The sequence below is a fragment of the Mustela nigripes genome, chromosome 5 (genome assembly GCF_022355385.1).
Source record: "Mustela nigripes isolate SB6536 chromosome 5, MUSNIG.SB6536, whole genome shotgun sequence".
Classification (NCBI taxonomy): Eukaryota; Metazoa; Chordata; class Mammalia; order Carnivora; family Mustelidae; genus Mustela; species Mustela nigripes.
In genome coordinates this window covers 81,822,099-81,841,305 of record NC_081561.1, presented here as the reverse complement: position 1 = coordinate 81,841,305, position 19,207 = coordinate 81,822,099, and the positions used below count along the sequence as shown (strand labels likewise).

Below are 19,207 nucleotides of genomic sequence, written 5' to 3'. Positions count from 1 at the left end.
AAGGTTTGATGTGTTGTGTTTACATCTGTCTTTCAGACATTAATTGAAGCAAATGAGAGAGAGGAACTATCATAGTCATTTTTTAATGTAATGCATTAGAATAATTCTTTGTAGTTTCTCATCCTTCTTGGTCTTTTTCAAGGATATGTTTTTGTAGATAATTGCTATGGTTTTGCTTATATTAATTGTACCAATTAGTAGATTTGATACTCAAAGCTTTTACTGCTATTGCCAGCAGATGGCACTAAATCTCCATACATTCAACAGTTACTTTACCCTTTTCAGCTATTCTTCAATAACCTATCTGCTATTAACCATTTATTACTTAAAGGTTGTGCCAATAGAGTTTATTAAATATGGCTATAATGTTACATGTAGTGGGTTTCAGTTTTGAGGATTGCATTTTAATTGCTTTATTGGGACAACTACAGTCAACATGATAAAGAATAAAGAAATCAGAGGCACCTGGATGGCTCAGATTTCTTAAGCATCTGCCTTTGGCACAGGTCATGATCTTGGAGTCAGGTCCTGTGGTTGAGCCTCAGATTGGTGTCCCTGCTTCTCCCTCTCTCAGCCTATTCCCCCTGCTCATGTAGTGTTCTCTCTCGCCATCTTTCTGTCTCTCAAATGAATAAATAAAATCTTAAAGAATTTAAGAAATCAATTAACAAGTGTTCCAGTATTTCCATTTTCCCATACTGTCTGGCACTGCCCTAGCCCAATTCTTGTTGCCTTTAATCTGAGCCAATGCAACAACTTCTTAATGATTTCCTACATTTAGTCTCTTAATCATTCTAGTACATTCTATACCCTAATGGCCTATTATCTTAAAGAAAATTCAGATTATGTTACTTCTCTCCTCAAAATCTTTTTCTCTTAAATTTGAAAGAAGTTTTTTAAACTTCTTGGTGCTGAGCTCTACCTTTTATGACCCCACATGCATCTTTTAAAATTCCCTTTTTGCTTTTTCTACCTACCAATGCCTCTGCTCCAACCAGATTGACTAGTTCCCTGAACAAGGTTTCCCTTTTCTTAACATCCAAGGGTATTTTTTCCTAATTTTTTTTATTGTGTTGAAGTACACATAATATAAAGTTTACTACCTTAGCCATTTTTAAATGTATAGTCAGTGGTATTAAATTTGTATTGCTAATTCAGCCATCACCATCCCTCACTTCCAGAACACTGTCTGTCTGACAAAACTCAAACTCTATGCCCATTAAACAATAACTCTACCTATGCTAATTTTGGCAGCACATATACTAAAATTGGAGCAATGCAGATGATTAGCATGTCTCTTGCACAATGATGACTTGCAAATTCCTGAAGCATTCCATATTCCTAGAAATGAAAAGAGGAGACATTACAAGTGATACCACAGAAATACAAAAAAATCATAAGAGACTACTTTGGATAATTATATGACAACAAATTGGACAATTTAAAATAAATCCATGGATTTCTAGACACAGGGAACCTACCAAGACCAAATCATGAAGAAATAGAAAGTCTGAACATAGCCATACTATCTCAGAAAGATATCCGCACCCCAATGGAGTATTATGTCTCCATCAGAAAGGATGAATACCCAACTTTTATATCAACATGGATGGGACTGGAAGAGATTATGCTGAGTCAGATAAGTCAAGCAGAGAGAGTCAGGTATCATATGGTTTCACTTACTTGTGGAGCACAAGGAATAACACAGAGGACATTGGAAGATGGAGAGGAGAAGTGAGTTGGGGGAAATCAGAGGGGGAGACCAACGGAGAGACGGTGGACTCTGAGAAACAAACTGAGGGTTTTGGCGGGTGGGGAGAATAGGTGAACCTGATGGTGGGTATTATGGAGGGCATGTATTGCATGGAGCACTGAATGTGGTGCATAAACAATTTTGGAAGACTAAAAGAAATAAAATGGAAAAAAGGAGAAAAAGAAATAAATAAAATCTTTTTAAAAAGGGGAAAAAAAAAGATATCTGCACCCTTATGTTTATTATAGCATTACTTAAAATAGCCAAGACATGGAAATAACCTGTATGACCAACAGATGAATGGATTAAAAAAAAGTGATATACATATATTCAATGGAACTTATTCAGCCGTGAGAAAGAAAGAAATACTGACATTTGCAACAACATAGATGAACATTGAGAACATTAAACTAAGTGAAATAATCCAGGCAGAGAAAGACAAAAACTGTATGATCTCACTTATATGTAGAATCTAAAAATGCTGAGCTTACAGAAGCAGAGAGAATAGTAGTTGACAGGGGCTGGTAGTGGGGGAAATGAGGCACAGTTGGGCAAAGGGTATAAAGTTCTAAGTAAGAGGAATAAATTTTAGAGGTCTAATGTATAGCATGATGACTTAACAATATTGTATTGTTTACCTGAAAGTTGGAATGGGAGTACATTTTAAATGTTCTCACAATAAGAACAATAAAATGGTACTTATACTAATTAAAAATGTGCTAACCTAATTGTGGTAAACATTATTAAAATATACATGTATCAGATCATCACATTTTACATTTTGAACTTACACAGTGTTATAGTGTTTTATTTCAGTAAAGCTGGGGAAAGAACACAGTAACTCCCAATTTCCTCATCTCTGCAGCCCCAGGCAGCCATCATATTACCTTGTATATCTATGAATTTGATGACTATAACTACTCTAGTTACCTTATAAGTGGAATTGTATGGTTTTTTTTTAACTTTTTGTAATTGATTTATTTCACTTAGCATAATATCTTCAAAGCTCATTCATGTTGTGGCATGGGTCAGAATTTCCTTCCTTTTTAAGTTGAATAATATTCTACTGTGTATATATGCCACAATTTGCTATCTTTCATCCATTGATGGAAACTTGAGTTGCTTCCACATTTTAGCTATTGTGAATAAAGCTGCTGTGAACATGAGTGTACAAACATATCTTCAAGACACTGCTTTCAGGTTTTTGAAATCTACCCAGAAGTGTAACTGCTGAATTATGTAATGGTCCTATTTTTAATTTTTTGAGGAACTACCAAACTGGTTTCCTGGCAGTTCTTTTCCTGACCATATCATTTTTATATATCCAACAATAGTGCCTTTGTGTTCCAGTTTCTTCACATCCTCAACACTTGCTATTTTCTATTTTGTTTTTTTTAATAGACATTCTAATGGGTATGAGGTGATATTTCATTGTGGTTTTGATTTACATTTCCCTAGTGATTAGTGAGTTTGAGCATCTTTTCATATGCTTATCAGCCCTTTGTGTGGCTATCTTTTTGGAGAAAAGTCTATTCAAGTCTTTTGCCCATTTTAAAATCAGATTGTTTTTATTGTTGAATTTTAAGAGTTCTCTTGTATTTTGAATTATTAATGTATAATGTCTTTCCCCAAATCTTATAATCTTTTTTCTTAATTTAAAGTCTGTTTTGTCAGATATTAGCATAGAGTATCTTAATTTCTCCCTCATATTTGAACAGTGTTGCTGGATACCATATTCTTAGTTGACAGGTCTTTTTTCTTTCAGTGCTTCAAATATATTGGCCCCTGCTTTCTGGTCTCTAGTGTCTGATTAAAAACTGCTGATAATCTTATTGGGGAATCACTTACCTCTCGTGGCTTTCAACATTTTTATTTTGTCTTTGAACAATGGTCCTATTTTTAATTTTTTGAGGAACTACCAAACTGGTTTCTTATACTAATTAAAAATGTGCTAACCTAATTGTGGTAAACATTATTAAAATATACATGTATCAGATCATCACATTTTACATTTTGAACTTACACAGTGTTATAGTGTTTTATTTCAGTAAAGCTGGGGAAAGAACACAGTAACTCCCAATTGATTCTGATTCTACCATATTGATTCTGCCAGTACAAATATTGCCCAACTGTGCCTCATTTCCCCCACTACCAGCCCCTGTCAACTACTATTCTCTCTGCTTCTGTAAGCTCAGCATTTTTAGATTCTACATATAAGTGAGATCATACAGTTTTTGTCTTTCTCTGCCTGGATTATTTCACTTAGTTTAATGTTCTCAATGTTCATGTAGTTTGATAGCAATGTATCTTGGTATGGGTGTCTTTGAGTTCATCTTTCTTGGAGATCATTGAACTTCTTAAATCTTTATATATTTGTGTCTTCAAATTTGGAAAAATTTTGGACACGATTTCTTCATATAATCTCTCTGACCCTTTATTTCACTCTTTTTGGACTCCTCTAATCTGTATATTATTCCACTTGATGATGTCTCACAGGCCCCTTAGGCCTTGTTCACTTCAATCTTTTTCTTGCTCTTTTCTTTTGACTTGATCACTTCAACTGGCTTAACTTTAAATTTATTGATTCTTTCAGCTCAAATCCATCTTTGAATCCCACTAGTAAATTTTTCATTTTAATCATTTTAAATTTTCAGCTCCAGAATTTCTTTTTGCTTTCTCTTAGGTTTTTCCACCTCCTTATTGATATTTCCATTTTGTTCATATATTATCTTTTGACTTTTTCCACATTTGCTTTTAGTTCTTTGAGCATCTTTAGGATAGTTGTTTTAATCGTTAGTCTAGTCTTTAGTCCAGGTTTGTCATCTGGTCTTTCTCTAGGATGGTTTCTGCAGGTTTTTTCTTTTTTAATTTTTTTAATTATTTTCCCCCCTTAGAGTGGGCTATCCTTTCCTGTTTATTTGTATATATTATGCTATTTTTGTTGATAAGTTCATATTTGAATCTGAAAATGTGATCACTCTGAAAGTCAAATTATACCCCCAGGGCTTACTGCCTTTTGCTTGCTTGTTTGTTTTGATTCCTGTATACTGTTTCTGTGCTAGGCATAAGCTTGATGTGTAAACTTAAGATCTTTTGAAGCATTGTCTTAGACTGTGTCTAAGACATGTGATGACCTTTAAATTCTCCTATATATACGATTGCTTTTGTATGTCTTAGTCCTTAAATGTCTGACTTCAGAAAAAGAAAAGGAAAAACTAAGGAAGAAGGAGAGAAGCACCTCTGGCTCTTTAATTCCTCTAGAAATTACTTCAGCCAGTAGGGGAAGGACTTGCAACTATATAGTGGTGATGGTGCTGGAGTGTAACAATGGCTGCCTGCCCCCATGTTTGTTCTCCATGATCAGAAGCAGTTATCAGTGATGAGAACGCAGATCTCTAATATTCAGAGAACAGATATTTGGAGTCCAACCTGGTTTTGTAAGCTGCCTGCATGGTGCTCCAACATGGCTGTCTGCATGGGCCTGGGTGTGGGGTAAAGCATGGGTAGCCACTGTTGAGCTAATAGCTAAAATGGACTGAAATTGACTGTGTTTTGCCATCCCAGCTTTCCCTTGGAACTTAGAAGCCTTGAAATAGACTCCCAGATTTCAAAATAGTTATCCATCAGATTCTGCCAGTACAAATACTGTCTGCGTGGAGGGATGTATTTCTGGTGCTTCCTACTCTGCCATCTTCCCAGAATTCTAATTCCAACCTGTTACTCTTTCACTTGAAATATATTTTTCTTTAATTCCTCTTTTTTGCCAGGGTTAGTGAACAGAAGATGTGTATCATTGCCCCCAAATATCTGAGATGTGCCACACATAAGATAAACACATAGTGAATACATTATTATAAATGATGTTAAATGCTATTATGAAAAAAAATACATGGCTTAGAATCTTATCCTAGAATAGTTTTCCTACAGCCAAATTTCCACAAGCATGTACTTTCTCTGAAATCTATTCTTGTTTTTTTTTTTTTTAATAAAGATTTTATTTATTTATCAGAGAGAGAGAGGGAGAGAGCGAGCACAGGCAGACAGAATGGCAGACAGAGGCAGAGGGAGAAGCAGGCTCCCCGCTGATCAAGGAGCCCGATGTGGGACTCGATCCCAGGATGCCGGGATCATGACCCGAGCCGAAGGCAGCTGCTCAACCAACTGAGCCACCCAGGTGTCCCAAATCTATTCTTGTTTTAATCCTTCTCTTCTATGATGTTATTTAGAATTATTTTTGTGTATATCACATAATAGGTTCAGGCAATATAATTCTGAATTTTATTAAGGATAAGCTTCATTTTTGCTTTCCTTTTCTAATGAACCTGTATCAGGTTTGGCTATAACCCAGTGCAAGAAAGACTCAGCTGTCTGGCCAAGGACAACTCTATCTACCTTGTGGCAAATATTGGAGACAAGAAGCCATGCAATGCCAGTGACTCTCAGTGTCCCCCTGATGGTCATTACCAATACAATACTGATGTGGTCTTTGATTCCCAAGGAAAACTGGTGGCACGCTACCATAAGGTAAAATTATTTATAATTTTATAACAAAATTTATAACAAAATAATTTTTGTATAATTATAATTTTGTATAATTTTTATTTATAACAAAATAATTCAGTTCAGTTACTGAATATTTAACAAAATAAAGTGGACAAGCAGGAAAAATCATTAGTGTTGATAATAAGCATACTTTAGAAGCAGAATAGAGACAATACATAGAAAGTAATGATTAGGTATGGTAAGCTCCTAAAAGAGGATCGAAGGGTTTTCTGTGCATTTACAAACAGAAATGTGTCTGGAAGTGTATGAGAATCAGCAGGGGAGGTACCTGTATAGAAATACAATGTTGCCTTTTAGACCTTGTCCTTTTGAAGACATACCCTGGCAAATGGGTCAAGCCAAGAAGGAGAAACTACCCACCAGACACTTGATTTTGAAGAGAAAGGAGCAAAGAAAGTTGTTTGTCCACAGAAAATAGTTAAGTGTTCTTGGCAAATAGAAGTTACCTATTTCACTTCTATGTCTTGTAGTATTCAAGAGGGTCTTAAAGCTTTGCGCAGTGGCAGTATCATAGCCAATGAGGTTTGTTCGAGACGTGATTACTGCTAATCAAGAGGGTCTTAATAAATAGGGATTCCCATCGACATATCTATAAAATGTGGAGGTTGAGCCAAATGCTCTTATCAGCCATAGTAATCTCTGATTCTCTTACACTTTTTCCCTGTGAAGACAGTGCTCATGGATTAAATTGGCACTAAGAGATATTGGCTTGCACTTTTTCAGACCCAGTAACACATAGGCTGGCTTCTGAAAGGAGAATTTTACTCCCTTCATCTTCTGTTTATTACAGCACAACCTTTTCATGAATGAAAATCAATTCAATGTACCCAAGAAGCCTGAGGTTGTGACTTTTGACACTGTCTTTGGAAGATTTGGCATTTTCACGTGCTTTGATATACTCTTCTATGATCCTGCTGTTACTCTGGTGAAAGATTTCCATGTGGATACCATAGTCTTCCCAACAGCATGGATGAATGTTTTGCCACATTTGTCAGCAATTCAGTTCCACTCAGCTTGGGCAATGGGCATGGGGGTCAACTTCCTTGCATCCAATATACATCACCCCTCAAACAGAATGACAGGTAATGCGTAAACTCTAAGATTTACAAACTTTAAGTAATCAAAAAAGTAAAAGAAAAAGTAATTTTTTTCTAGCTAACATGTACTCTTTAATGTTTTCCAACTCTTAATTTTTGCATATCTAGCTGGTGACATACTGTAGAATCCATCTCAGTCTAAATTGTTTTGTAGATTTCTTTAGTTTTATTCAACTTACATGCACATTTCTTCTTTTTTCCTCTAAAGTTCACCACTTCCTACATGGAAGTTTCTCTTACTGGCTTTTTGGTACCATACTCTGTTGGATTTCCTCTCACTTATTGTCCTTCTCACTATATTTTACTGAAATTAATGACATAGATAGCTTAGAGAGAGTAAATGGTAACAATAAAATAAAACAAACAATAACAACTATGCAGTCCTTTTTTCACTTCCATTTCAAATATCCCTTTCAGGAAGTGGCATCTACGCACCTGATTCTCCACAAGTATTTCATTATGATATGAAGACAAAGAAGGGAAAACTCCTCCTCTCAAAACTGGATTCTTACCCACACCGCCCTGTAGTCAATTGGACTTCTTATGCCAGTAGTATAAAAGGGTTTTCAACAGGAAATCAGGAATTTAAAGGTACTGCCTTTTTTGATGAATTCACGTTCCTGGAGCTCACAAGAGTCACGGGAAATTACACAGTTTGTCAGAAAAAACTCTGCTGTCATCTAAGCTACAAGATGTCTGAGAAGAGAACAGATGAAGTTTATGCCCTAGGGGCATTTGATGGACTACATATTGTCGAAGGGACATATTATTTGCAGGTAATGATCATTTTGGTGGCAGGGGAATTAACCAGATAAAATACAGGACACCTAGTTGAATTTTAATTTCACATAAACAATGGATTATTTTTATTATAAGTATGTCTCACTTTTGAGGATACCTGTACACTAAAAGTTTTGTTTTGTTTGACATTCAAATTTAGTTGGGCCTCCTGAATGTTTGCTAAAACTTGAAATCCTAGATGTCAGTCCATTTTAAATCGGCTGGAAAAAAGGCAGAAAATTTATTTACGGTACCTGTATTTAAAATGATAATCAAATTACAGATGATTTTAATGGATGATTAGCCTCTGGTATTTCCTGCCTGAAGAAATTTATCCATTTTCTTTATATGTTCACTGAAACTTAGCTCGTTTCATTAACTAAGTATGTCTTGGAAACGTATAGGGTTGACCTCTGGGATATGTGGTAGAATAGTTTATTACTGCAAAGCTTTGGGTATCTCACAGCCCCCAACACTAGAGGAGGAACTATTTATAGCCCAGTGAGGTGTCACTCCTAAGAACAACTTTCATCTTCTTCTCATTCTACTTGCCTCTTCCTGATCTATCTCCCAACTGATTTCAGGGCTTCTTGCTTACAATTTCAGCTCCATCCAATCTATTTCCTACACTCTAATTATAAAAATTACTAAAAGCCAGGCGCCTGGGTGGCTCAGTGGGTTAAGCCGCTGCCTTCAGCTCAGGTCATGATCTCAGGGTCCTGGGATCGATTCCCTGCATCGGGCTCTCTGCTCAGCGGGGAGCCTGCTTCCCTCTCTCTCTCTGCCTGCCTCTCTGTCTACTTGTGAACTCTCTCTGTCAAATAAATAAATAAAATCTTTAAAAAAATTACTAAAAGTCATTTCTCATTATTTCATTCTCTTGCTTAAAATTCCTGCAGGTTTCTAGTTGGTTTCTAGTTTCAAATTTCTTAACAAGACATACAATTCAAATTCTTAAAGTGTGCCTTTTCCTAATGTCTGTTCTCTTCTGTCATTTCTACTCACATGTGCCCTGGGGTTCTCTCTTACTGAGACATTTCCTCATCCCCAATGTGTGGGCAACTGCAGACCCTCGGGATGTGTTGTTTCCTTTATCTGTGATGGCCCCACCTACTCATCATTCACAGTGCTTTTCAGATGTTGTCTTCACCAAGAAGGCTGGCCTAACACTTTCTTTAGCATGGCTCCCACCTCTGGGGCTAAGTGCTTCAGACATCCTATGCTCTGTTTTGTCAAGGGCATATTATGTGAAATTTTGCACAGGTTGTCTGAGACTGAACCTTTGAGTGCTAGAACTGTGCCCACTGTGCAGTATTCTGTTTGCTGCTGCATGATGAGACTTTACGAATGCTTGCTGATTTGGTAAATGACGCACTTATTGACTGCCTACTACATACATAGTAGATATATATTTGGTGCTAATGATACAAAGATGAATAAGTAAAGGCCCTCTTCTTGAAGCATTTAGTAGCGAGGAAAGACATAACGAACAAATGATGTCAGGGTAGGTTGGCATGGAGAGAACGTAGAAAGCACATTTTGTTGTAGGAATACTAAGAAGCAGTACCTATCCTAATTTGGGGATTCAGGGAAGTTTCTGGAGACATGATGTATGAGCTTATGCCATTATCCAGATGAAAATAGCAGGAAAAAATTCTAGGTGGAGTGGAGTATGAGCAAGGGTGTGGATGCTCAAGAAGTAAAGTATGCGGGTCAGTGATACTAAGGTGTATTGTGAGAAGCAAGAATTAATGGAAGATGAGCCCAGAAGCAGGCTCACATCTGACAGCTTCTTACCTGTCATTCCTAAAGTTTGGACTTTTCTTTCTGGGTAATAGTCTTCTACTGGAAAGTGTTCAGCAAGGGCATGATGTGATCAGATATGTCATTGAGTAGATCACTAGGGCAGCACTGTGGCTGATGAAACTAGGCAAAAGACAAGTTAGATTATTAAAATAGTCCTAGATAGTCTCTACCAAGAGTAGTGTTAATAGAAGTGCAGGGTATGGAGTCAAGCAAGAAATAGAAAACTTGACTTGTAGCCAATTTGGTACAGAGCAGGAAAGCATGGGCACCTGGATGGCTTAGTCTGTTAAGCGTCGGCTTCTGGCTCAGGTCATGATCCTGGAGTCCTGGGGTCGAGTCCCACGTTAGGCTCCTGCTCCCTGTTTCTCCCTCTGCCTTTCACCCTTTTGGTGCTCTTTCTTACTCTCTCTGACACCAAATAAATAAATAAAATATTAAAAAATAGAACAGGAAAGCAGAATGAGGGGATTAGGTTTCTGGCAAAAGCAGCTAGCTGGGTGAATGTAATTCTCTGACAGGTCAGGATGCTAGAGGGGGAGCAGATTGGATGGCAGTGGGGAAATGCTCAGTTCACTTTGGATAGTTCTGGTTTTGAGGTATTTATGGGACATTCAGCTGGAGCCACAGTACTTGATATCACCAGCAGAGCCTGGGGCAATACCCCAAATCAAATATGTTAATGTCTGCTGGAAAACATGGGACTACTCATCCTAAATAGCTTAAAAACAACAACAACAACAACATAGCTTTATGTGGTTCAAGTTAGGTCTCAGTGTCAAATGTGCTACACATCCTTTATTTAATTTAGAGAAGCTTGGTCTTAGAATTGAGGATGAGGGAGTTTGGTGTTGTATTATATTCATAATCTCCCAAAGTCTGTGATGATATTTAATGCTAGAAAAATCTCTGTAACACCAAAATCTATTTCTTAACTAATGAGAGAAGAGAAAGAAAAGGAGATAAGGGTACAAAAACTCTGCATCTTGCCACAGAGATTTCCTGAGTGTTCTAGAGTAAATTTTAAGGATGTGGGGAAAGAAGGTGCTTGTAGCATTTTCTAGAGTAGAAAATGGCAAAAGGTTGGGTACAGATTTATAGTAGTTGTTATAGAAGAGTGGGAGAATGAGCAGTCTACATATTTTAAAGAATCATTGGGTAACCAATGAATAAAGAAGGAATAAACTAAATGAAAGAAGTTCATTGCCTTTACCCAATATACTTAGGAAACTTTCTTCTTCAGATTGCTTTCTCTACCCTTTGCCTCTCCATTTCCTCCCACCAAGGTCAGAGTCATCCAAATCACTGGCCTATCACTCTTCTAGAATATAAAGCTATGTCCCAACAGGGTAAGAAACTAGGGATAACAACTCTACTAAAAACCAAAGATTAAGTTCAGGGGCTCAACACAATAGGGTGAGAACATAGATTCTGGAGTCAGAAGTTCTGGGTAATGGTTATGTGGCCTTGAGCCAGCCTTTTAGCCTCTCTAAACCTCTGGTTCGTCATAATACACAGATTATCTTCATTCACCAAATTTTTATGTAATGCTTTCTGTGTTCAAGCATTTGATAGAGACTGAAGATATTAAGATGGAGGAAGACAGATATAGTCACTCACTGTCTTCATAGAACTTAACACTAGTGGGAAAACAGGATTGAGCAGAAACCTAAGAAAATCACTAGTTAATTTTAGTTGGTGACCAATGCCATAAAAGGAAACTACTATGGACAATTAAAGCATATAACTGGAAGATGTAACCTAGTCAGTCCGAAGAGGGGAATTAGGATAATTAATAATAGAATTCTTTAGAGTTTTTGGCATGTTTGATTTCATAAATGTAAAGGGTTTAGCACTATGCCTAGCACCTAGAAAGTCCTTGGTAAATGTTAATTATTATTATTGTTATTGTTAATAAAAGTAACATAAGATAATTATCAGACCTATACCATCAGGTTTTATTTACATAAACACTGACTTCATTGCAAGCAGCTCCTGATTCAACTCTGAAGTATTAATTATTTGCTGGCAGGATTTAGAGAGCCAGGTGGGAGCAGTGACCTTGTTGGATGTGGTCGTGGTGTTGGAGATAGTTGCAACATTTAGTAGGTTTCATTCTTGTAATCCCCTTCAACTAGGTTTTTCAAAAGCTCCACTCAACATCTGCTTTACCCTCTCTGGAAATAGATGCCCCATCTTTTATGGAAATAGCGGAAGGACAGTTGCCCATCCATGTGGGGAACTCAGTATCTGAGGCATCCTTAACAACTTCCCACCAATTTTCCTTATGTTAGCCACTACCTCAGCCCCTGAGGTACCTCATGCTCCCAGTGATGGAATCTTCTGGGCATTCTGTGATGTGGATAGCGTTAATTCTTGGTTCTCCCATTGTCAGTTTAGGACTTGGCTTTCTTTAGGTCTCCTAAATCATTGGCTGCTCTTGCATCATCACCCCAGCTTCCACTATTATACCATGGTCTGTCCACCCCTTCTATCCATGCGGGTTTGTGTCTTAAAAAAACAAATGTTGGTTTCAGTAAGATGTTAAGGGAATAAAATAGGATGTGTTCGTGCTACCTTTACCTGAAAGCAAATTGTATCCCATCTTAACACACTTGCTCTAAAGCGTGTACTCTCCAACTTCAAAAGTAGAAGCAGGGAGACCAGTTAGAGGCTATTGCTTTAATCAGGCAGGTGGTAAAGGTGGCTTGAAATGAGGCTTGGGAGATGCAGTACAGATAGAATTCAATAAATACAGATCTTCCTTTTGTGGACTTTGTATCAACATAGTGAGATGACTCATAGATGACTCATATACTTAGATTTTAGATTCAAATTACGTAGTAGTATAGTGTAGTATAGTTTAACTGTGTAGTATAGTAAGGACTTTTTCAGTTCTTGCTCAGATAGAAAGTATGTAACTTTTCCAATTCATAGGGATTGCCTCTAGATCAACTCCAGGGTTCATCACAGTTTTAAAGTTCTTTTGTTGTGCAAAATAGACGAAAACAGAGAGATTAAACTCCTGCCTAAATTTAACCTTTTTTAAAAGAAATAGAACACTTGATTATTAAAAGCATTGCTAGCTTGAACAATGAGGGTATAGTTCATGGCTATCAACCAAAGGTCTGATTGTTTCTTTAAGCGATTTAATCTGTTTGGCTGAATTGGAGAAAGCACTAGGGACTGAAGTCCTTTATTTTTATGACTAGTTGAATTAGCTGTGTATCAATGAGCTAGATTAATCTAATTAAAAAAACATTTTACCAAACAAAGGGGAAAAGGCATTGCATAGGCATTATTTCTAGGTCGGGAGGATATATTAATTGGCTTTCTCAGGACTTACTGGTTTGCATTGACTTTCGTAGATTTGTACTCTGCTGAAGTGTAAAACAGCAGACTTAAACAGTTGTGGTGGTGCAGTTGAAACTGCCTCTACCTGGTTTGAAATGTTTTCCCTCAGTGGCACTTTTGGAACCCAGTATGTCTTCCCTGAGGTGTTGCTAAGTGAAAATCAGCTTGCCCCTGGAGAATTTCAGGTAAGAACCTTTGCTTAATATTGATAATTCATTTCATGTAAGAGGAAGTGCTTTTTGAGTACAAGACCTACAAATACCAAATATAAATATTTACAAATATCATACAGCTCTCCTCTCCATTTGGAAAGCATAATATTGTTCTTGGGGAATCATGAAGGAAACTGAGCAGGTTGAATTTCTTATCTGGAAATTTGTAGTATAATGATTAGTGTATCCTAGAGAATACATAAATATATTATTGTGGAGAGTATTGGGAAGAGGCTGGGCTGTTTTGGGTCTGTTGAGTAGGAAAAAGACTCTTGAGAGGGTTTCAGGACTGGTCCCACCAGAGGAAACCCCTTCAGGACTGGTCCCACCAGAGGAAACCCCTTCACATCATGGGCAGTGATAGCCTTGCAAAGTTAAAGGGAATTCCTCTCACTGTGTGGGTAAAGACCCAGTGGCCGAAATAGGCAAGAAAGCAAACACTTTTTTTTTAAAGTCCAGAAGTACTTCTTACCTCATAAACTCTGCCCAGTCATATTGTTTCCCTGACTTACCTGTGGGTTTTGCTCTTATTCCGCCTTCCTTGTAGGAATAGCTACTGTGGGAGTACTAGGGACAAACAGGTTGGGAGGCTGTGGTGAGTGAGTGACAGGGATGACAGAGGTTTCGCTCAAAAGCCCTCAGTCACTCCCTTCTGTCCTCTTGGAGGAGCCTATTATGTCTGAGAGGACTAGATTTCTCTATGACATTCCCAAACCCATTGCTGTATGCTGATTCTTGGAATACCTCCTCAAATAAGTAAATGATAAGATATTGATGATAGCCATTTCAATAATCATAAATCAGTGCCAATTCCACAGCTGCAATTTTTCTTATACTCTGTACCATTTCAAAATTTCTTTTAGAAGAGAAGTTAGCCATTATTTTTTATTTCTTCATCCAGTTGTGCTGATTTTTAGAAGTTGTTGTGCAGTCATATAACTTAACGGGACGACCCAGCCAACTACTCTGTGTTTTAATTAGGTGTCAAGTGATGGACGCTTGTTCAGTGTGAAGCCGCCATCTGGACCTCTCTTGACCGTGACTCTGTTTGGGAGAGTGTACGAGAAGGACCAGACATTAAATGCTTCATCAGATCTCCGGGCACAAACACTAGAAATAATGCTCTTAGTCATAATACCAATTGTGTGCTCATTAAGTTGGTAGAATATTTCCCTTTGCTCTCTTTTATTTTGTGTAATTAAAAAAATGATGGCTGAGAAAAGAAGGATGAAGATCATAACATGGTCTCTTGTACAAGTAATTACAAATACATATACATATATAGTTCACAGATTTTGTACACACACACATACACACACACACACCACCCCTAGATAATAGAAGCCAGATAAACAGAGACATCACTTTGAAAGGTTAAAATCTATAAAATGAGGGTAACAGTTTTACTCACAATTTTAGGGTTTTTTTTTTTTAATTTAAATAATTGAATGCATTTAAAGTCCTTAGACAAGTTTCTGGATCATGGAAAGTACTGGATATGTGCTAGCTATTCACAACTGTATAATTATCACAGTAAAACCATGTGTGATATTTTTATTGCTAAAATTACATCACCTCTGATTGTCTAAATTTTTAAACATCTTCCACAGGCTTAGCCACCCTCCATATTTCAATTAGAAAATCAGTGAACTCAACATCAGATAATTGGTTTACGCTTGATACCTAGCAATGACGTATTCTGGAAGGCAGCTGGACATACAGCTCTAACAACCTGTTAGAAGGCCTTCACTTTTTTGAGTGTTTTTCAGTGCCTCTTTAGTGTTTTACCTATCTTGTTAGCCTATAAGCATATCAATAGGGTGGTTCTTTTTTTTTTTTTTTTTTTTTTTTTGATAGGGTGGTTCTAAAGCAAACATTTTACCAAATCTGTACTGTGATAAATTTTTGCATGGCCTTAGGTTTTTATGTTTCTAAAAGGTTGAAAAACAAAGAAGAATCAAAAGAAGAATAATATTGTGTGATATGTGAAAATGATCTGAAATTCAAATTTCAGTCTCCTACCTAAAAGTTATATTGAGTACAGCCATGTTTATTTAAGTGCTGCTTATGGTTTTTTTTTAAATTTATTTTTTATTTATTTTCAGCATAACAGTATTCATTATTTTTGCACCACACTCAGTGCTCCATGCAATCCATGCCCTCTATAATACCCACCACCTGGTACCCCGACCTCCCACCCCCCGCCCCTTCAAAACCCTCAGATTGTTTTTCATAGTCCATAGTCTTTCATGATTCACCTCCCCTTCCAATTTACCCCAACTCCCTTCTCCTCTCTAACGCCCCATGTCTTATGGTTGTTTTTATGCTATGGTAGCGAAGTTGGGTAGTTGTGACACAGGCCCTATGGCCAGAAAAGCTGCCATTGCCTTGCCCTTTACCGAAAAAGTTTGTTGACTCCTGACCTGAAGTATAAAATAACAGTGGATTATAGTATTGAAAACCTTTAAAACAACTCAGGGGGGAAATTGTCTTTAAGTGTCTTTCTTGTAATTCTTTCACAAAAGGAAAAATAAAATATCTTTATTTGTTTTGTATGATATGCCATCACACACACATAAGACTACACTGATTAACTTACAACCAGATGTGCTAAGTAAACTAATACCTTGAATAAGTAAGTAATTTTTATGAACATTATTATTTATTCACTAAAGGATACACACTGCAAAGTTTTTTTGTTTTTTTTTGCATTTGGTATGTTCTAAAATTCCTGAAAGAAAGCATGTTAGTTTTTATTTTCAACTTTTTCCTGGAAATCAACTAAGAACTACTCATCTGAACATACTATCTGATATTTTCCCCTGTGACAAACTTACTAGCTTGCCTTAGCATGATTTTTTTAAAAGTTAAACATTACACATAGTGAGTTTACCTTTTAAAAATGTTTACTATGTCCATGCCCAGCTCTGATACTAGATTTCTTTAAGACGTATGTATTTTATGATAGCTTTGATACGCTTCCTAACTGTGATTTTTATTTGCTCTGCATAAAACATTTGTGGTGCTCTTTTAATACAAACAACCCAGTTCCAAAAAAGATCAATGTTCAAATATGCTTTCCTTAATCTCTTTGTACCTTGATGAATTTGAGTGGTCTAAAGAGCAATTTTTGATACTCCTTCATTTAAAGATATAACTTATTATCAATCTCCTGCTGATGTAATACACACACACCCAGACACACACACACACACACACACACACACACACACACACACACACACAGTGTCTTACTGTAGTAGCTCTCTTCCAAGATGGTCCCCAGTGATCCTCACCTCCAGGCTCCATGGAGAGAAATTCTCCCTGATTGTTTTGTTGTTATTGATTCTTGTATTCTTTTTTTTTTTTTTTCCCTAAGAAAGAGAGATTATAGATAGTGAGCACATTAGTGGAGAAGGAGAAGGAGCTGAGGGGGAGAGAGAATCTTAAAGGCTCCATGCCCAGTGCAGAACCCAACACAGGGCTCAATCTCATGACCCTGAGATCATGACCTGAACTGAAATCAAGTCTGATGCTTAACTGCCTGAGCCACCAGGCACCTGTGATTCTTATTTTCTTATGTAGTTCCTGAGCTTTGTCACTTATAATAAATCTGAATCCATTGCCACTTTTACTGTAACACATATCTGTTACTCAGCTCTGCTTAAGTGTTCTAAAGATTTTACTTATTTGTTCTTTTAGTTTTTTATCTAAACAGTTTATTTCAGGTCTCATAGACCGAATTGTGTCCCCTCTCAAATTCGTATATTGAAGTCTCAACTTTATACCTGAGAATGTGATTGTATTTGGAAATACGGTCTAAGGAGGTAAAATGATGGCATTAGGGTGGACCCTAAGCTAGTATGACTGGTCTTGTCAGAAGAGGGGATTAGAACATAGACATGCACCAAGTGGAAACTATGTGAAGACACAAAGCAAGATGGCCATCTACAAACCAAGGAGAGAGCCTCAGAAAAAAATCAACCCTGCTGATACTTGATTTGTATTTCTAGCCTCCGGAATCTTGTAAATAAATTTTTATTGTTGAAGCTAATCCGTGGTACCTTATTATGGCAATCCTAGCAAACTAATACAGGTTCCAACCCCCTCCTCCATTTCCGCCATAAGTTGAAGCTTAAAATGGTTGTCCAGTTAAGAGTATCCAGCTAGCCTGCTTCCCCAAGACTCAGCCAGATCCTCTTAGAGAAGCATTCCTGATGAACTGATAGTGAAACCATCAGATGACTGAAGATCCTCTGGAGTTTGGAAATCAGAAAGTCATGTTGATGAAATCGTGTAATTAATCTGACCTTAAATGTTATTTTTCTGTTGACATAATACAATCTAGTGAAATGAAGAACATCTTTTAAGTCAAAATATCTCTCAACTGGTAGACTATCCACTATCCACAGAACCCTGAAATCAGCCCCACGCTGTGCAAAATACACCCTTCTGCAAAGGAGAGCAGTGATCCCTATCAGCAATACAGCATTTTGAAATAAAAAAAAATTCTTGGCAGATGCTTTTCTTAAAAAATACTATATCATCCAATAAATATTTGAGTAATATTGGAGTAAAATTAAGTAAAATTTGGGGTGGACTTAACTGTCTTTAAAAAAAAAAAGACACATTAGAAAATAAACCCATGTGTATTTAGGAAGCAAGCCTCAATTCCATCATACAATTTTATTTTATTTTATTTTTTTTTTTTTAAAGTTTTATTTATTTATTTGACAGACCAAGATCACAAGGAGGCAGAGAGGTAGGCAGAGAGAGAGGAGGAAGCAGGCTCCCCGCTGAGCAGAGAGCCCGATGCGGGGCTCGATCCCAGGACCCTAGGATCGTGACCTGAGCTGAAGGCAGAGGCTTTAACCCACTGAGCCACTCAGGTGCCCCCCATCATACAATTTTAAAGAAGAGAATTTCAACAGTGATAAGTTTAAAATATTAAAGGCTTCAATAAACTCTATATGCTTTTTTTTCTGTTCAATTTTCACAAATACATTATATATCCATTGTAGCATAACAAATTACTGTCAATATAACAGCTTAAAACAATATATTATCTATACACAAGTTTCCAGGAATCAGGATCTGGAAATGGTTTAAATGGGTCTTCTAGCTTAAGGTCTCAAAGTTGTAGTGAACCTGCTCAGGGGTTCAGTCATCTCAAGTTCTGCTGGAGCTGAAGACTCTGCTTCTAAGCTCACTCACATGGCTGTTAATGGGCCCCAGTCCCTTGCTGAAAGTTTTCTGAGGCCTTTGTTCCTTATGCATGGGCTGCCTGAAAGTCTTCACAAAAAGGCAACTGGCATCTCCTACAGTGAGTGATGGGATAGATAGGTAGAATAGAGGTAGAGAGAGAGAAACAGAGAGATGGAAGGACGGAAGGTTCAGTCTTTTCTATCTTAATTATGGAAGTGGCAACAGTTCTGCCATTTGCTATTAGCCACCCAGACCAACAGTGGTACATTGTGGGAGAGAATTACCCAAAGTTGAGACTATCAAGAGACAAAGATCCTTGCAGGTCAGCTGGGATGCTGGGCATTACAGTTAGTATATATATTTTATATATCTATATATAAAATACAAACATATACACACATATATATATATGTATTTGCTACATAATTTTAAAACAGGAT

General features: G+C 37.1%; 1 protein-coding gene and 1 non-coding gene across 4 annotated transcripts in view; both read left to right on the top strand.

Annotated features, from left to right (window-relative positions):
- Nucleotides 1-17,616, top strand: part of LOC132018172 (pantetheinase) — a 52,456-nt gene extending 34,840 nt beyond the window's left edge. For all 3 annotated transcript variants that reach the window (XM_059400747.1, XM_059400748.1, XM_059400749.1), the window contains 5 exons: nucleotides 6,085-6,277; nucleotides 7,107-7,398; nucleotides 7,831-8,189; nucleotides 13,365-13,535; nucleotides 14,544-17,616. In XM_059400747.1, the coding sequence (XP_059256730.1) occupies nucleotides 6,085-6,277; nucleotides 7,107-7,398; nucleotides 7,831-8,189; nucleotides 13,365-13,535; nucleotides 14,544-14,726 (1,198 nt within the window). In that variant the 3' untranslated portion in view covers nucleotides 14,727-17,616. The remainder of the gene's footprint in view (nucleotides 1-6,084; nucleotides 6,278-7,106; nucleotides 7,399-7,830; nucleotides 8,190-13,364; nucleotides 13,536-14,543) is intronic.
- LOC132018859 (U6 spliceosomal RNA) lies at nucleotides 1,239-1,343 on the top strand. Its single transcript, XR_009404638.1, has one exon. It is a non-coding gene; the product is annotated as a U6 spliceosomal RNA (small nuclear RNA).
- Nucleotides 17,617-19,207: the final 1,591 nt, after the last annotated feature.